Source organism: Struthio camelus, chromosome 16, assembly GCF_040807025.1.
Source record: "Struthio camelus isolate bStrCam1 chromosome 16, bStrCam1.hap1, whole genome shotgun sequence".
NCBI lineage: Eukaryota > Metazoa > Chordata > Aves > Struthioniformes > Struthionidae > Struthio > Struthio camelus.
Genome location: NC_090957.1, coordinates 16,786,761 through 16,802,875, shown reverse-complemented (window position 1 = coordinate 16,802,875; position 16,115 = coordinate 16,786,761). Strand labels below are relative to the sequence as shown.

At 70.4% G+C, this 16,115-nt stretch overlaps 1 protein-coding gene across 2 annotated transcripts; it reads left to right on the top strand.

Annotated features, from left to right (window-relative positions):
- The first annotated feature begins 357 nt into the window (after nucleotides 1-357).
- On the top strand, nucleotides 358-15,909 carry SEZ6 (seizure related 6 homolog). Of its 2 annotated transcripts, none has more exons than XM_068909539.1 (16): nucleotides 358-442; nucleotides 9,109-9,710; nucleotides 10,428-10,620; nucleotides 10,972-11,157; nucleotides 11,257-11,425; nucleotides 11,920-12,086; nucleotides 12,165-12,359; nucleotides 12,445-12,583; nucleotides 12,661-12,857; nucleotides 12,928-13,122; nucleotides 13,235-13,426; nucleotides 13,504-13,701; nucleotides 13,789-13,827; nucleotides 14,795-14,915; nucleotides 15,003-15,105; nucleotides 15,254-15,909. In XM_068909539.1, the coding sequence occupies exons 1-16, from the start codon at nucleotides 373-375 to the stop codon at nucleotides 15,281-15,283; spliced, it is 2,796 nt and encodes a 931-aa protein (XP_068765640.1). In that variant the 5' UTR covers nucleotides 358-372; the 3' UTR covers nucleotides 15,284-15,909. The 2 variants fall into 2 exon arrangements, with proteins under 2 accessions (XP_068765640.1, XP_068765639.1); XM_068909538.1 differs by having other exon boundaries at nucleotides 15,238-15,909.
- Nucleotides 15,910-16,115: the final 206 nt, after the last annotated feature.

The window sequence follows — 16,115 nt, the reverse complement described above, 5'->3', positions numbered from 1 at the left end:
CCCTTGGTGTGCTCTGCCCCACTGCTTCCCCGGCTATGGGGGTGGCAGGTCAAGGAGAGCCACGTCCCCTGCACGCACACGGCTTTCAGGGTCGGTGAGTGCTGCGCTCGGAGCGTTGCGGTGGTGGCGGGGGGGGGGGGGACAGGGAGGAGCTCCCCCTCCAGCCCGCAGGATTGGCGGGCGCCGCACTCGGAGCGTTACGGCGAAGGGAGGTGGGGGGAAGGCAGGGAGGAGCGCTCCCCCCTCCCAACACACACCAAACCAAGCCCGCAGGATTGGCGGGCGCCGCACTCGGAGCGTTACGGCGGGCGGCGCCGGCCGTGCCCGCAGCCGCGGAGCTCTCCGTGGTGCTGATCGCCGCCGCCGCCGGCCATGGGCTCGCCGCCGCCCGCCCTCCTGCTCCTCCCGCTGCTGGCCGCGCTGCTCCGCGCACCGGCGCACGGTAAGGGCCGAGCACCGGTACCCCACCCCCCTCCCGCTCCGGTACCCCCCCCACTCCGCTCCCCCCCCCCAACCTTTCCCGGTACCGGGTGTCCCCGATTCCGGCGCTGCCGCTGCCAAACTTTGCCAACTTGCCCTCGCTCCCACCGTGCACACCGACCCCCCCCCCGCCCCTCCCCGGTGTGGCGGGGGGTGGGGGGAGCGGGGGTCGCGGATCTCCGCCGTGCTCCGCCACCACTTGCACCGCCGCCCCCGGAGCCGTCGGGGACGCGCAGAGCAGCTCGCAGCCGGGCTGGTGCAACGCCGCCCCCGGCGGGCTCCGGCGACAGCCCCTTTGCCGGTATTACCGGGGCGGGAGGGGGGGGGAGCACCCGCCCACGCACCGCTGCGCTGGGGCTGGGGCAGGCTCAGCCCCGCTGCGGGCTGCGCCGTGCCCCGAGCAAGGCTGGGCACCGCCCGGAGGGACCTGCTCCCACGGCTGTCAAGCCCCTCACCCTGGCGGTGGGCTGGGTGAGGAGTCCCTGTGTGCCGGTGCCTTCTGTGGGGCTCAGAGGCTCTGGGTGCCGGGGGACCCTTCTGACTGCAGGGAGGGTGTAGGGGAGATACAGGCAGCAGAGGGTGTTGGCTCCTCTCAAGGAGAGCAGCCACTACCTGCCTCCCTCTGGCTGGCTGGCCCTGCTGCCCGTAGGGCCTGCGTGGCCCCTGTCAGGTCCCTGCCCCTGGGCATCCCTGAGGGATGGCCCTGGAGCCTCAGGGCTCAGCTGCCCCTCGGAGCTGGGGTGGGCACCTGGCTGGGTTTGAGTGTCCTGGTCCCTCGGGGCTGGTGTGGGGCAGCAAGTGGGCGGAGGGTCCTGCCCTGCTCTCCCTGATGAGAAGCAGGGCTGGTTGGGGAGTGGGGCTGGCAGGGGAGCAGGCCGTCTGCACCGCTCAGAGCTGAGCTGCAGGGAGCAGCCGTGCAGGGAGTTACATAAACTCCCCATCTGGCCGCGGAGCTGAGGCGGGGAAGGACGCGGTGGCCCTGTGCCCGCTGCTATTCCAGTCTCTCTGCTGGTGGAGGCTGCTGGCAGAGCCCTGTTACTTGGGGGGGGGGAATGTGTGGGGGACCCTCCACTGGGCAGAAAGTGGGGCAAGGCCAGGGCACCCCCACCTCCTGCTCTGTGGGGGGTAGGGAGGCAGTGGGGCTGGAGCACAGTCTGTGTCGCCTGGTCCCTGGCTCTGCTGTGTCCTGGGAGCAGGGCCCTGAGCAGGGCAGGCTCCTCTGAAGGGAGGTTGGTGCTTGCTGTGTCAGTATAATGATTTCTAATGAGCAATTACCTCTAGTCAGTCTCCTAATTTCTGAATATCAATAAAGTTAATTAAACTCTGCATGTGTATTTCCCAGAGCATTAGAGGTAGGGATGCCCTGGGAGGGGCTGAGCTCTTCCCAGGGCTGGGAGCTGTGGGGTGCTGTCTGCTCTGTGCCCCTGCCAGGGCCAGACCCCGAGCTGCCCCTGGGGCCTGCACACATGATCCCATTCTCCCCAGCAGCCAGTGACTCCCATGCAGGGCTGTGGTGCTCGATGTTGTGCATTCTTCCACTTGGCATCAGGGACAGGCACGTGCTGCCCTTAGGCTGGCATATGGTGGGGATGTGACATGGGGGGAGTTTCCAACCCCTCATCAAGCTCAGGGGGATGGAGGATCCCTGCCTGGGCAGCTTCAATGCAGGGCCTGATTCTTCCTCTGTCCTGCCACCCCTCTCTAGGTGGCCTGCCTGTGCAGTGGCCAGCAGGCCCATTGCAGCCCCAGGGGCAGCTCTGGCTGCTTTCCCCCCGCCTGGACCATACTGGGTGCTGCTGGGGTCTGCCCCGGCAGCTTAGGCAGGTGGGATGCAGTGCTCCCTCCAGGAGGGGCAGTTCCTGCACTGATGCCCCAGATCTGCAGGGCCTCTTGGCAGAGAGCCAAGCCTGGTCCAAACACCATTTCCATTTAGCAAGCTATTGGGAAGAGCTCTCCCGGGCTGGGGTAGAAAGCAGGGCCTGAGCCCCACAGTGCTGGAGCAGCAAGGGGGCACGGTGCCAGAGCATGGCTCCATCCATCTCTGCCCCACGGCACTGCCTCCACCTGCCTCTCTGAAGCCGTGTTAGGCCTGGCTGTTCAAGGCATCTTTGCTGTACTGGAGGGATCTCCTTGTAATTCGAGGGCCCTGGGAGCAACTGGCAGCCCGGGTACAAGGGAAGCACTGTTGATCCCTACAGGGCCGGGATGGCTGAACGCTTGCACGGGCGACGCACCAGCTCTGCCCGTGCGAGGCTGCGTTGCTCCATCCACCGTCAGCGTGACGCACGGTGCCTGGTGGGATGACGCGTTTGGGGGATGCGGTGCCTCTGAGGGTGCAGGTGCTGCTGTGGCTCCTCTGAGGAGCACAGAGTCTCTGTGCCATCCCGGGGCGTGCATGGGGCCAGCCATGCCTCTGCATGCAGGGAAGGGGCTGGCGAAGGAAACAAGCATCTGCTTCAGTAATTAACTGAGTGTGTGTTTGTCCTCTGCGTGCCTCGGAGGAGTTCATCGCCGAGACGCTGCCGTGCTGCCAGGCCAGGATTATCTGGATAATGCTCTTAAGCTAGAAGGCGGGAGGCCAGGGTATGCCTCGCGGGGAAGGAAAGCGTGGCCGGGTGAGCTGTGGCTGTGCCCGTGCGGCGTTCACCTGGGAAACTCTCTGCCACAGGACAGGCCTGTGGGCTGCAGATTAGTGCTGAAGAGAAAGGATTTGGCAGGCGCTGCTGCACCGGGCCAGGCTGATGGCTCTTGGGGCTTCACGCAGCCACCAGGCAGAACTGAAGCTGCGGGACTGTGGTGGGGGCTGGCACAGCACCGCTCGCCAGGGTGCAAAGCAATGGCAGGGAGTGAGGCAGCGTGTGCGCTGCAAAGGGCACAGCAAGGGCAGCTGGTGCCGTGGCCTGGCACGGGGCAGCGACGGGGTCCCCGAGGCGGGCAGATCCAGTGTGCTACTGGGGACCCCCCTGGCTGGCACGGGGCTTGTGGGGACCCTGTGTCTCCCCCAGCCTGGCAGCGCTGCGTGGTCCAGGGGGCCAGGGCCAGTGTTTACTGGGGCTGTGCGAGCACAGCTGGGTGCCCAAGGAGGTGGATGAAGATGCGTCTCTGGTGGATCCGGCAGGAGAGGATAATTTAGCCTCCAATCAATTCTTTAAATGCACACAATTGAAAGATTGCCTTTGAAAGCTGCCTATAACCAGGGAGGTAATGGATTCTCTCCAGTGCCAGGCAGCCAGCGCAGGAGCTCGCAGGCAGCCTCCCTCCTTGGCTGCGCCGGGGGGGGTGAGCCCCTGCGAGGCCGAGACGGGGCTGGGTGCTGGGGCAGGGGAGGAGGCACCCACACCCTGCACAGGGCAGCTCCTCACCTTCCCCGCACACCTGCAGCTGGCTCTGGACCGTGGCATTACGGCGCTTCTGGGGCTGACACTGCAGGGGAATTGCTCGCCCCCTCTGTGCCGGGCACAGCCGCCCCCACAGCCCCGGCAGCGCTGATCTGGCAGCCTGCGGTGCTGTTGAGTCTGCACCAGCACTGCTCCTGCAAAATCATCCTTGTGGTCAGAGAAGGGGCAGCCTTGGGCCCTTCGGAGGCACCTGGGGACGTCTCCAGCTGCTTGGCTCCCACCCGGGCTGAGTCCTGGCACCACTCGCCCCGCTCGCTGCCTGGCAGGCAGGGTGGCTGTGGCTGCGGCAGCGGTCCCCGCTGGCCTGGATTAGGGGATGCTTTCAATTGCCAGCCTGCGGGAGAGGCGTAGGGAGCCAGCTTGCATGCTCGCCATGCCAATGGCTGTTAATATATATATAATTTAAATGCAGTAACGAGCTGTGCTGAAGGGATCAAATATTAATCAGCCACGAGAGCACTGCTGTGACCCTGGGAAAACGGAGAGAGGTGTGTGAAATGCCAGATTAGCCGATGCTGGGTGATCCTCCGGAGCAGTCCCAGGCAGGGGGAGGCTCCGGCTGCCCCTGGCTGCCGTGATCACCTCCGGCGGTGGGAGCAGAGGAGGAGATGCAGCTGCAGCAGCAACCCTCGGTGGCTTCCAGACTGACCCGAACGGCTGCTCTGTTAGCACAGGCCCTGCACCCGCGTGCAGCCCTGCCGCCAGGGGCCGGGTGTGGGGATTGCTGCCGAGGGGCTGCTCGTGCTGAATTTGGGCCAGTGCCTCTGCAGCTTTGCTGGGGGACACCCCTGGCTCCTGGCAAACCTCTCTGCCTGCCGGGATGGGGATCGCTTCCTCCTCGCCCGGAGCAAAGGAGGATGCGGCACTGAAATTGCTGCTGGCACTGAGCCCTGCTGTCGTGGGGCCAGCGCGGTGGCCGTGGGGCTGGCAGCCCTGCGGGGACAGAGGAGGCCATCGGGGGCAGCCCGTGGGTGCCGGGAGGCCAGCTGCAGCGTGAGCAGGCAGCGATGCTCCGTCCACGCTAGCCGCCGGCAGGGAATTTTGGCTGCAGGGAAGATGACATGGCTGAGCAGCCGAACACGGAGCCGAACAAGCAGGTCTCGCATGCTTAATGCAACCGGATTTCAATTATTGTCGCCGCCAGCGGGAGGAGGGGAGCCGGGAGGGCAGGCGCAGCGCTGCTCCCGCTGCCTGCGAGCTGCCGTGTGCTGCCCGGCCTGGGGGGCACGACCACCTGGGGGAGCTGCCCTTGTGCCTGGCTCGGGCTACAGAGCTGGGCAGCGGGTCCCGGTGCACACATAGCACCCAGGGGTGCCCCAGCCCCTCAGGCACCCTGCCCAGGAGGTATTTGCCGTGGGGCTGGGTGCTCCGTGGCTCTGGGAGGGTGAGTGATGCTGGGTGGGAGCCCAGAGCTGGTTTACCCCCCCGCCAGCACACGGGCTCACCCAGCAAAGGCAGCGTGGAGCAAGGCTGCGGGGTGGGGGCTGAGCCGCGGGGCAGGGTGGTGTGGGGCATTGCCGCTGGGTGGGAGCCGAGCCGTGGGGCTGAGCTGGGCGCGGGCAGCCCTGGGAAGCGCGGGTGCACGGCGGTGGGGGAGCTGGCTGTGCAGCACCCACCCTGCAGCACCCGCCCCACTCCCCTCTTCTCTGTCGGCTTTTGTTCGCAGCAGAGCGTGAAAGGGGGCTGTGAGCCCATTTCGGGGAGCCCGTGGCCCTGCTCAGGTCTCCCTGCGGGAGGCTGCCGGCCCCGAACCTGTGGGCACCGCGGGCTGTGCCGCGCTGGTGGGGGGCTGCCAGGAGGGGTGCTGGGGCTCGCTGGGGGCACCGCAGCCAGCCTGGCACAGCCTGGCCGCAGGCACAGCCTGCCCGGGGCGATGGGGACCTGGGGCTCCCACGGGGGCGTGTGCCAGGCAGCGGAAGCAAATCTCCCCCCCCTCCCTCCCACCGTGCAGACCCTGCACGGCTGCTTCTTGCCGCTGTGGTGGCTGCACCCCTCCTATGCACTGCGGGTGCCCCAGGGTGGCGGGAGGCTGGGTGCTGCCCCGGTGCTGGGGGGTCTAGCGCAGAGCCCCCTCTCCGTGGCATCCGGCTGGGGGACGGGTTGTTTCGAGCACTGTCGGCGCGGGAGGAGAAATGCCACTGCAAGGCTGGCTGGCTCCGTCGGTGCACGGGGTATAGCTGTCGGGTCCGAAATAGCAGCAGACATGCAATTTATCATCTCCACTGCTCATGGAAATTGCTGTACAAATGCATTAGCTCCGCGGGGAGAGCTGGGGAAGTGGGATTACACGGGCAGCAGGCGTCGGGACCGCGGCCGGCGACGGGGGCGGCCGGGATGGCGGGGACAGCAGGCACAATGCTTTCCCGTGGCCCTGGCCTGCCAGCGTCCCCCGAGGACCGTGGTGGCCCCGATCCAAGGGAGAAGGGCTGGGCGCCGTGGTGGCGTCGTGCCGAGGCCGTGCGAGGCTCGAGGCAGCGATTGCGGGGGGCACCCCGGGCCAGGGGGCTCTGTTACAGCCCTGCGGTGGCCGTTTCCCGCGGGCGCGTTTGAGATGTTGGCCGTCGCTCGCCGGCCGCCCGCTCCTCCTCGATGCTCCGGGGAACCTATTGTGGCGACATGTGACATGTGTCAGTGGGTAAATGACTGTTCAATTCAAGGAGAATCGCAAAACATACAAGGTCAAACGCTTCCCTGCGAGCGCCGCCATGAATATTAAAGCCGGCTTCCTCGGCGGGCTCCCGGCGCCGGCTGCGCTCGCCCGCCGGCGGGCTCCCCGGGCAGCCCCCCGCCCTATGGCGAAGGGGCGGCGCGGCGGCCGACGGGGCCTCGGGGCTGGCCGGGGAGCCGCCGCACGGCCTGGCTGCGGGGCTGCTGCTAGCGGGGCTCCCCCCTGCCCTGGCAGGGGGGGCTGGCACCGATGGGGTGCCCAGCTCGCCGCGGCCTTGCCGGGTGCTGGCACGGAGCTGCGCGAAGGGCTGCCGGCGTCGGCACAGGGGCTGGGTGCCGGCCAGCCGAGGGGCTGTCAGCTCGGCAGCGGTGCTGGCTGAAAGGCGAGGGGAGCACGGCCGCGTGGGGTGCGCGGTCGGCACCCATCCACCCACCCCTGCCTGCACCCACCCACCCACTGCCTCCAATCACCCACCCATCCCTGCCTGCATCCACCCACCCATGCCTGCACCCGTCCTCCTACCCCATCTGCATCCTTACACCCCCTGCCTGCACCCACCCACCCATGCCTGCACCCATTCATCCCCACTTGCACCCATGCACCCCCCCGCTGCCTGCATCCAGACGCTGTCTGCATCCGCCTGCTCCCGCTACACCCACCCCCCCTGCTCCTGTCCCCCCCCGTGGGGGCTGGGCAGGCTCCTGCCCCTTCTTGCCCGCCGGCTCAGCCGGGTGGCCAGGAAGGAGGGTGCCGGGTGCCAGCAGGTCCCTGTGGGGCACCCGCGCTCCAGGCCACCGGGGCAGGCGATGGGGCATCAGCCGGGTGCATTGCCCCTCCGGCGCCTGGCCGTGCCCTGCACCGCGGCTGTCCCCGCGGCGGCGGGGGGCGACGCGCGCCGTGCCGCCCGGCTGACAGCTCATCCATCACAGCTGCCAGCCCCGGCCGGCGGGGGCCAAGCCAGATTGCATTTGAAATTGGAAAATAAACCTCGATTCCTCCGAGCCCGTGGCCCCTGCCCTCCGCCCTGCACCGGGCCGGGGGAGCCGGCTGCCAGCGCCGGCCGGGCTCGCACTGTGGCCGGGGAAACCGAGGCACGCGGTGCCGCCACCGCCCGGGGACGGGGCAGCGGGGGCTGCCGTGCAGCCAGCCCTGTCCGGCCTGCTTTGCCGGGTGCCGCGTTATTGCTTTATTTGCGGGCCGTATCGACCGGGCGCTTCCCGGGCGGCTGCGTGCGCGCTTATTTATTTATTTGCGACACCAGCCGCGATTGATTTCTGCCGGGGGGGCCCGGCCGCCCGGCGCAGACGGATTAGTCTCCAGCATCTCGCCGGCTGGCGGCCACCATTAATAGACTCCCGGGCGGGAAGGCTGGTGTGACGGACGAGGCCCGCGGCGGGCACGTGCCCCGCGTGCCGAGGGGCCGCCCCGGGGTGCAGGCACCCAGCTGCTCCTTTGCAAAGGGCTGTGCCGTGCCCGAGCCCACGGCGGGGGGCTGCGCATTAGCTCCGGGCCGGCGGGAGCACCGTGCTGCCCGGTGCCGGCGTCACCGGGTCACCTTGGGCACCCGGCCGGGCCACGGATGTGACACCGCGGCTGAAGATAAGCTGCTTAGTGGCAGCGCAGGGACGTGCCGGGGTGGAGGCGCTAATCCCTACGGCCCTGGGGGGGGGGCACATGTGGCAACATCTGGGTGCCAGCTGCCGGCGCCCGGAGCACCCGCCGGCCTGGCACAGGCTGCCAGAGACCGGGGACACCGCCGGGGCCTGGGCCGGGGTCCGGCCTCGTCCCGGCAGCCCCAGCGGGGGCCCGCTGCTGCGGCGGCGGATGAGCGGAGCCCGGCTGGGCCTGGAGCGCTCCTCTGCTCTCAGAGCCTCAAAGAGATGTTGGCACCCTTCAGTATAAACTCATTAACTTTTATGTGCTAATAAATGGATCCTATTAAAAAATAATTCTGGCCGGGCTGGAGGGCGGCAGCGGGGGGGGGGGGGGAGTTAACCGTTTGGTGCTGGGGGGGGACATGGGGCTGAGCCGCGGGCCAGGGGGGCGGCTGGCAGGGACGGTGCCGTCCCCCTCCCTGCCGCTCTCCGAAGCTAATGTCTCTTAATAGACCCTTAAAAGTGGCCGTCACAGAGCAATTAATCTTTGAAGGGCCCTGCCCTGGGTACGGCTCCGTGTAATTACCCGGTAATTGGCAGCACGGTGTCATCGGCACCGCACAGCACAGCGCGCTGCGTGGCGGGACGTGGCCCCGTGGCACGGCCGGAGCGGGACCCCCCGCACCCCGGCGAGATGGGGCCGCGGGGAGCCGCGCTCGGTGGCTCATTAGGGCTGATGAAATCCTTTTCTCATTTAGCCTAAAGACTTTAAATGGCTCCGCCACGGGTTGTTTGCTGAGCTTAGGAGCTGACGGGTTGCTGGGTGGAGCGGAGCCCGGCTGAGCTCTTGCCAACTCGTTGCACGGGTGGCTCCCAGCCAGGCCCCTTTCCCGGGTGGAGGTGACGGCAGGGGGGGATGTTGCTTGCCGCCGGGCCACCACGGCAGCCTCTGTCCCCTCCTCGGCAGGCTTCGCCGGGCTGGAAGCGAAGGCGGGGGCGAGCGCCGAGGCCGAGGGCGAGCCCACGGCGCTGCCCACGGCGGCCGAGCCGGCGGCCGAGGCGCGCTTCGTCAGCACGGCGCCCACCCTCAAGCTGCTCAACCACCACCCGCTGCTGGAGGACCTGCTGCACGAGGCTTTCCTCAAGAAGGACTACCTGGCCCAGGCACCCTTCCCGCCCGGCGGGGCCCCCCGGCTCGCCCCCAGCCCGCCGGTCCCCCGGCCCCCTGCCCGCCCCGCCGACCCCTCGGCGCCGGGCAGCGCCGCCGGCCGCCTGACACCCACCACCCCGCCGTCCCGGGCACCCCGCACCGGGTCCGCCTCCGGGGACGACGAGGAGGTCACCACCACCTCCACCATCACCACCACCACCGTCACCACCGTGCAGGGGCCGGGCGAGGGCCGGGGCGCAGCCGGGCTCGTGGCGAGCTCTCCCCCCGCCTGCAACCGGAGCCTGGCGGGCCCCGAGGGCTCGCTGGCCTCCCCGGAGCCGGCCGGCCCCGCGTACGACGGCAGCCTGGACTGCACCTACACCATCTCCGTGTACCCCGGCTACGGCGTGGAGCTCAAGGTGAGCCCCGGGGTGCTGCCGTCCCCGCGTACTGGAGTCGGCCGGCGCCAACCGTAAAAAAAGCGATAGGGGATTTAATTAAGGAAGTGCTAACGGAGAGAGGTGTAATTAGCACCAACATCCTTGGGCGGTGGGCTGGTGCGGGCGCCCCTGCCGAGCCGGGGCGGCAGGCGGAGGTGGCTCCCGCGGCGCCCCGGAGCTCCACGCAGCCCGCTTAGCCGCGGGGCAGCCGCCCCGGTCGCAAGCTCGAGCCGGAGCAGAGCCGTTCCCGCCGGGATGGGCGCCGAGCCCAGCGGGCATCGCCGAGAGCCTCCGCTCGCCCGGCCGGGCCCCGCGCCGTAATCAGCGGCGCTCGCGGAGGAAGCGCTTCGCCGGTGCCGCCGTTCATCACCGCGCGGCGCGGCTTAATTAACGTCATTAATAGGAGCTCGCTCCGGAGCGAGCTGCGGCAGCTGCCCGCGCCCGGCTGGCGGAGGCGGCTGCCGGCGCGGGCCCAGGTGTGCCGCGGTGCTCCGGCACGGCCGGCCCCGGCCGCCCGAGTGCTGCGCTGAGATTTATGGTGACGCTAACCATGTTTGAAAGCCGCTGCCCCACGCGGACGAGCTTCACGGCGTTATCGACTGCGGGAAAACCCTGCTCCCGGCAGAAAGCCCTGCTCCGGGGAGCCGGCGCGGTGCCGGTGCCCACGCCGCCGTGACGCCTCGCCGTCCCGCGTAGGTGCTGAACATCAGCCTGGCGGAGGGGGAGACGCTGACGGTGGAGAGCGCGGGGGGCCTGGAGCCCACGGTGCTGGCCAACGAGTCCTTCCTGCAGCGGGGCCAGGTGATCCGCAGCCCCGCCAACCTGGTCACCCTGCGCTTCCTGAGCCCCCAGCCCGCCCGCCCCGGCACCTACCGCTTCCACTTCCAAGGTACGGGCCGGCGGCGGCGCGGCCTCCCGCGCGGCGCCCTCGGCCTGCCCCCCGGTCCGCTCCGCCGGCGCTGCGCGGCGCAGCAATTAGCTAATTTGGAGCGTGGCAACGTGTGCTGGAGCTAATCTGCGCCGTTGCCAGGTTAAGCGGGCACCATCCGGCGAGGAGCGCTAATGGAGAGATAATTGGCGTGAGCAATTACGGGCTCGTTTAACATAATTACCGGCAAAGATAGGCACCGTGTCACAGAAACTGGGGAGAGGGCTGGCGGCCACGCAGCACCCACGGGCTCCCGGGCGGGCGCGGGAGCCGGGCATGGCGCTGGCCGTGACGCCGCCGCCGTGCCTCCAGCCTACCTGCTGAGCTGCCCCTTCCCCGCGCGGCCCGCCTACGGCGACGTCTCCGTCACCAGCCTGCACCCCGGCGGGGACGCCCGCTTCCGCTGCGCCGCCGGCTACCAGCTGCAGGGCGCCCGCGTCCTCGCCTGCCGCAACGCCACCCGGCCCTTCTGGAGCGCCCGCGAGCCCCTCTGCGTGGGTGAGCCCCGGGGACGGCGGGAGGCGGACGGGGACCTTCCCCCGGGGCCGGCAGCCTTGGGGCACGGCTCGTCGCCCGCTCACGGCCCCTCTCCCGCAGCGGCCTGCGGAGGGGCGATCCGCAACGCCACGGTGGGCCGCATCGTCTCCCCCGGCTTCCCCGGCAACTACAGCAACAACCTGACGTGCCACTGGCTGCTGGAGGCGCCCGCCGGGCACCGCCTGCACCTCCACTTCGAGAAGGTCTCGCTGGCCGAGGATGACGACAGGTCTGGGGCTGGGTGGCACCAGGCGGGGCAGGGGTGGAGGATGCGGGGACACCTTGGCACAGCCCTGTCCCGTGGCCAGGGATGGGCGCCATTGGCCTTGCCCAAGGCTGGGCGCCATCATGCATGGCCAGGGATGGGTGCCCTTTACTGTATCCAAGGATGGGTACCATCATCCATGCTCAGGGAGTGGTGCTGTTGGCCATGTCCAAGGATTGGTGCCATGACCCATTCCTGGGGACAGTGCCACTGAACGTGTCGAAGGATGAGTGCCATCATCCATGCCCAGGGGTGGGCACCACTGGCCATCTCCAGGGATGGGTGCCATCAGCCGCGGTCAGAGACAGTGCTGCTGGCCACGTCCAAGGATGGATGCCTTTAGCTCTGTCTGAGGATGGGTGCCATCATCCATGCCCAGGGGTGGGCACTGTTGGTCATCCCCGGGGACGGGTGCCATCAGCCGCAGCCGGCACCCTGACCCTGCCGCTCCTCGGCAGGCTCATCATCCGCAACGGGAACAACGTGGAGGCGCCGCCAGTGTACGACTCCTACGAGGTGGAGTACCTGCCCATCGAGGGGCTGCTCAGCACCGCGCGCCACTTCTTCGTGGAGCTCACCACCGACAGCAGCGGGGCCTCCACGGGCATGGCGCTGCGCTACGAGGGTAGGGGGCTGGGCACGGGGGACGGGGGAGCCCGGGGCGTCCCAGAGCCCCCGCGGACCTCCGCCCCTCCGCCCGCAGCCTTCGAGCGCGGCCACTGCTACGAGCCCTTCGTCAAGTACGGCAACTTCACGGCCAGCGACGCCCGCTACCCCGTGGGCACCACGGTGGAGTTCAGCTGCGACCCCGGCTACACGCTGGAGCAGGGCTCCACCATCATCGAGTGCGTCGATCCCGGCGACCCGCAGTGGAACGAGACGGAGCCGGCGTGCCGCGGTGGGTGCCGGGGCGGGCGGCGGGCCGGGCGGCGGGCCGGGCGCGCCGCCCCGGGGCCGTGCCGAGCCCGCTGTGCGCCCGGCAGCGGTGTGCAGCGGGGAGCTGACGGACGCGGCCGGCGTGGTGCTGTCGCCCAACTGGCCGGAGGCGTACGGCAAGGGCCAGGACTGCATCTGGGGGCTGCACGTGGAGGAGGACAAGCGCGTCATGCTGGACGTGCGGGTGTGAGTGTGCCGGGGAGGGGACGCGGCGGGCCGGGGGCGCCGCTGGGCTCCCGGCCTCACGGCCGGCTCTGCCGCAGGCTGCGCATGGGCAAGGGGGACGTGCTCACCTTCTACGACGGGGACGACCTGACGGCGCGCATCCTGGGCCAGTACACGGGCGCCCGCGGCCGCTTCAAGCTCTACGCCTCCACGGCCGACGTCACCATCCAGTTCCAGTCCGACCCCGGCACCGGCGTCTTCGGCTACCAGCAGGGCTTCGTCATCCACTTCTACGGTGAGGCCGGCGGCGGGTGCACGGCGCCCCTCGCCCGCCCGGCGCCCGGCTCACCCCGCTCTGCCCGCAGAGGTGCCCCGCAACGACACGTGCCCCGAGCTGCCCGAGATCCCCAACGGCTGGAAGACGACCTCGCACCCGGAGCTCATCCACGGCACCGTGGTGACCTACCATTGCTACCCGGGCTTCGAGCTGGCCGGCACCGACGTCCTCATGTGCCACTGGGACCTGACGTGGAGCGGCGACCTGCCGGCGTGCGAGCGCGGTGAGCGGCCCCCCACCCCGGGGTGCCCCGGCGTCGTCGCTGCGCCGCGCGGCGGGTGTCCCCAGCCGGGGGGCGGGGGTCCGGCGTCACCGGCTGCACCTCCCGCCCGCAGTGACGTCCTGCCGGGACCCCGGCGACGTGGAGCACAGCCGCAGGGTGGTCTCCAGCCCCAAGTTCTCGGTGGGGGCCACGCTGCAGTTCGTCTGCGACAAGGGCTACGTGCTGACGGGCGCCGGGCTCCTCACCTGCCACGACCGCGCCGCCGGGGGCCCCAAGTGGAGCGACCGCCTGCCCAAGTGCATCCGTGAGTGTGCTCGCCCCTTGGGCCAGGCAGGGCGGCCGGCAGCGCGCCCTGAGGCCGCCTCTCCTTCCTGCCCGCAGCGGAGGCCTACGAGCCCTGCCACAACCCCGGGGCGCCCGCCCACGGCCGGCAGAGCCCCGAGAGGCGGCTGTACCCGGCGGGGGCCGCCCTGCGCTTCTCCTGCGCCGCCGGCCACGTGCTGCTGGGCGAGGGCAGCCTGCGCTGCCTGCCCGGGCACCCGTCGCGCTGGAGCGGCTCGCCCCCCATCTGCAAAGCGGGTGAGCGGTCCCTACCCCGCCGGCCCGCGCCGCCCCGCCGGCCCCCCGCCGCCCCGCTCCTCTCACCCGCCCCTCTCTCTCCCCCAGCCTCCTACGATGAGTTCTACAGCAATCGCAACCTGGACGGTAAGGCGGCCGCAGCGGCGGGTGGTGGAGGGCGCGGGACCCGCCGGGGTGCAGCGGGACCCGCCGGGGTGCAGCAGGCCCTGCTGGGGTGCAATGGGACCCACTGAGGTGCAGAGGACCCCACCAGAGTGCAGCTGGACCTATTGGGGTGCAGCAGGACCTGCCAGGGTGCAGCAGGCCCCACTGGGGTGCAGCTGGCCCTGCTGGGGTGCAATGGGACCCACTGGGGTGCAGGGGACCCTGCCAGGGTGCAGCTGGACCTATTGGGGTGCAGCCAGCCCCACCAGGGTGCAGCAGGACCTGCAGGGGTGCAGCCGGCCCCGCAACGGTGCAGCGGGCCCCACTGGGGTGCAGTAGGACCCACAATGGTGCAGCCAGCCCCGCTGGGGTGCAGCGGGCCCCGCTGGGGTGCAGCCAGCCCAGCTGGGGTGCAGCGGGCCCCGCTGGGGTGCAGCAGGACCTGCCAGGGTGCAGCAGGCCCCGCTGGGGTGCAGCAGGACCTGCCAGGGTGCAGTGGGCCCCGCTGGGGTGCAGCAGGACCTGCCGGGGTGCAGCCAGCCCCACTGGGGTGCAGCAGGACTTGCTGGGGTGCAGCGGGCCCCGCTGGGGTGCAGCAGGACCTGCCAGGGTGCAGCGGGCCCCGCTGGGGTGCAGCAGGACCTGCAGGGGTGCAGCCAGCCCAGCTGGGGTGCAGCAGGACCTGCCAGGGTGCAGTGGGCCCCGCTGGGGTGCAGCAGGACCCGCAACGGTGCAGCGGGCCCCACTGGGGTGCAGTAGGACCCACAACGGTGCAGCCAGCCCCGCTGGGGTGCAGCGGGCCCCGCTGGGGTGCAGCCGGCCCAGCTGGGGTGCAGCAGGACCTGCAGGGGTGCAGTGGGCCCTGCTGGGGTGCAGCAGGACCTGCCAGGGTGCAGCCGGCCCCGCAGGGGTGCAGCCGGCCCCGCTGAGCCCCCTCTCTCGCGGCCAGCCGTGGCCAAGGCCATGCCGGCGGGGAAGCCGCTGGAAGGCACCAACATCGCCGTCGCCGTCTTCCTGCCCGTGCTGGTGGTGGCCCTGCTCGGCGGAGGCGTTTACCTCTACTTCTCCAAGTGAGCGCCGGGGCGGCACTGGGGGCGGGGGGGACGCGCCAGGGACCCCGCGCCCGCCGGCCGCCCCAGCCACCTCTGTCGCCGCAGGCTCCGGGGCAAGCGGGCGCTGCAGCGGCCCCTCGCCGCCTCGCACCCCTACGACCACATCACGGTGGAGGCGGCGTTTGACAACCCCACCTACGAGACGGGAGTAAGCCCCTGCCCCCAGCGCCCCGCGCAGCGGCAGCGGGGGCCCGGCCGCGCGTGCCCGGGGGGGCTCGGGCAGCGGGGGTGCCCCCTGCCCGGCCCCCCCCAGCGCTGGCCCGTGTCCAACCCCTTGCAGTCTGCTTTCTTTGCAGGAGACGAGAGAATATGAGGTGTCCATCTAGGCGGAGGAGAGCCGGGCACGGCCGCTGCCGGCCCTCCTCGGCCCCCGCTGCGCCCGCGGAGACCCCCGCGCCAAGGGACCGGCCGGAGCCCGCCGGGGGACCCCGCTGTCACCCCCGGCACGGCCGCTGCCCTCCGGGGTGACACCTCGTTCACCACCGGATCGGGGCCCTGCATCGCTCCGGGCCGGCGGGTCCCATCCTGCCCCTCAGCACCCGCATGGGAATAACATGCCGCAGCGGAGGAGCCGGGGTGGGGGGGGCGCGGACGGGACCCCTGGGTGCACCGGGCCGGCCGGGGGCAGCGCAGCCGCCAGGAGCCCGGAGGTAAGGACACGGCTGCCCGGGGCCGGGGGCTCCTCGCCGCGGCGTGGCGGGGTGCCCCCCACCCCCCGTGCCCCCCGACGCAGCACTCGGGCCCCGGCGCCGGGCGAGGGGTGGGCAGGGGGAGCCGGGCACGGCCACCTCTGCACCCCCCTCTGCCCCCCGCCGCCACGTCGCGGCTGAGGCTTTGGACAGGGCCGGTGTACGACAGGGTCCCATCCTCAGCTGTGCATCCCCTTTTGGAGAGCAATTCCACCCCCCCCCGGTCCCCTCCTCCCCCCCCCCATCTTTTGGTCGTTTCATTAATAAAAAATGGTGTTTTAGAAGAAAACGTGGCAGTAGCGTGTTTCCCTGGGGCCGAGGGCTGGCCGGAGCGCTCCCCCCACCCCGCCAGCACCCAGGCTCAGCCGTGCACCTCGCGCCGACCCCCCCCCCACACCCGTGCCCCCAAGTACCCCCTCAGCCAGCATCCCCAGACTCCCCCCACCCTGCACCCCTCCTTGACCCCCAC